The sequence below is a fragment of the Ipomoea triloba genome, chromosome 16 (assembly GCF_003576645.1).
Source record: "Ipomoea triloba cultivar NCNSP0323 chromosome 16, ASM357664v1".
NCBI lineage: Eukaryota > Viridiplantae > Streptophyta > Magnoliopsida > Solanales > Convolvulaceae > Ipomoea > Ipomoea triloba.
Genome location: NC_044931.1, coordinates 10,800,932 through 10,801,834, shown reverse-complemented (window position 1 = coordinate 10,801,834; position 903 = coordinate 10,800,932). Strand labels below are relative to the sequence as shown.

At 35.1% G+C, this 903-nt stretch overlaps 1 protein-coding gene across 1 annotated transcript; it reads right to left on the bottom strand.

Annotated features, from left to right (window-relative positions):
* Positions 1-135: 135 nt before the first annotated feature.
* LOC116008016 (putative nuclease HARBI1) lies at positions 136-893 on the bottom strand. Its single transcript, XM_031248649.1, has 2 exons — positions 778-893; positions 136-709 (listed from the first exon to the last, which is right to left on the bottom strand). The coding sequence occupies exons 1-2, from the start codon at positions 878-880 to the stop codon at positions 273-275; spliced, it is 540 nt and encodes a 179-aa protein (XP_031104509.1). The 5' UTR covers positions 881-893; the 3' UTR covers positions 136-272.
* Positions 894-903: the final 10 nt, after the last annotated feature.

Below are 903 nucleotides of genomic sequence, written 5' to 3'. Positions count from 1 at the left end.
CATGCAAGAAACCAACATAGCATCTTCTTCATGAGTCCACCTTCTGTTCTTTACTTTTGAGCTACCCGTGTCAGCAGTTGCCATAATTATGTGCTAAACTTGAAAGGAAATATAATTATGTGCTAAACTTGAAAGGAAACATAATTAAATGTCATAACAATTTCAACATAAGCAAATGTCATGGAGTAGTTCAAATTTTTGACAAACATAGAGTTTTACATCAAATAAAATTGAGACAACAAGCTCATAAAAGATAATAAAAAATCAGACTCCTAATTATTCCATTGATTGAACATTTGATTTGCTAATTCCATTCGCCAATTAGTCCAAGCATCAGATGGATCAACTGTATTTATTGAATTCGTTTCACCTTCAACCGTATCAAACGCATCAAGTTCACTTTCCATAGGATCGACTTGCATCACTTGTCTAATAAGGTTGTGGAGCAAACAACATGCTATAATAATGCGATTGTGTGTCTTTATAGGGTAATATGATGGGCTCCTAAGAATACCCCATCTAATTTTTAATAACCCAAAACACCTCTCAATCACATTACGAGCAGCTGCATGTTTCATATTAAAAAATTCTTGCGGGCTTGTTGGTTGATAACCATGACGCCATTCATTCAAATGATACCTTTGTCCCCTAAAAGGTGCTAGAAACCCCTCACAATTTGTATAACCAGCATCAACTAGGTAATAGCAACCTACATAAGTGACATAATTAGTTGATAATATCTATTTAATAATAAACTTAATCCTATACAAAGCTTACCATGTGGCACTTCCAATGCATGTGTCCTACTAATTGCATCACGAAGAACTCGACTATCAGCCACTGATCCTTCCCAACCACTTAGAACATATACAAATTGCATATCAGGAGTGCACACACCTAAAA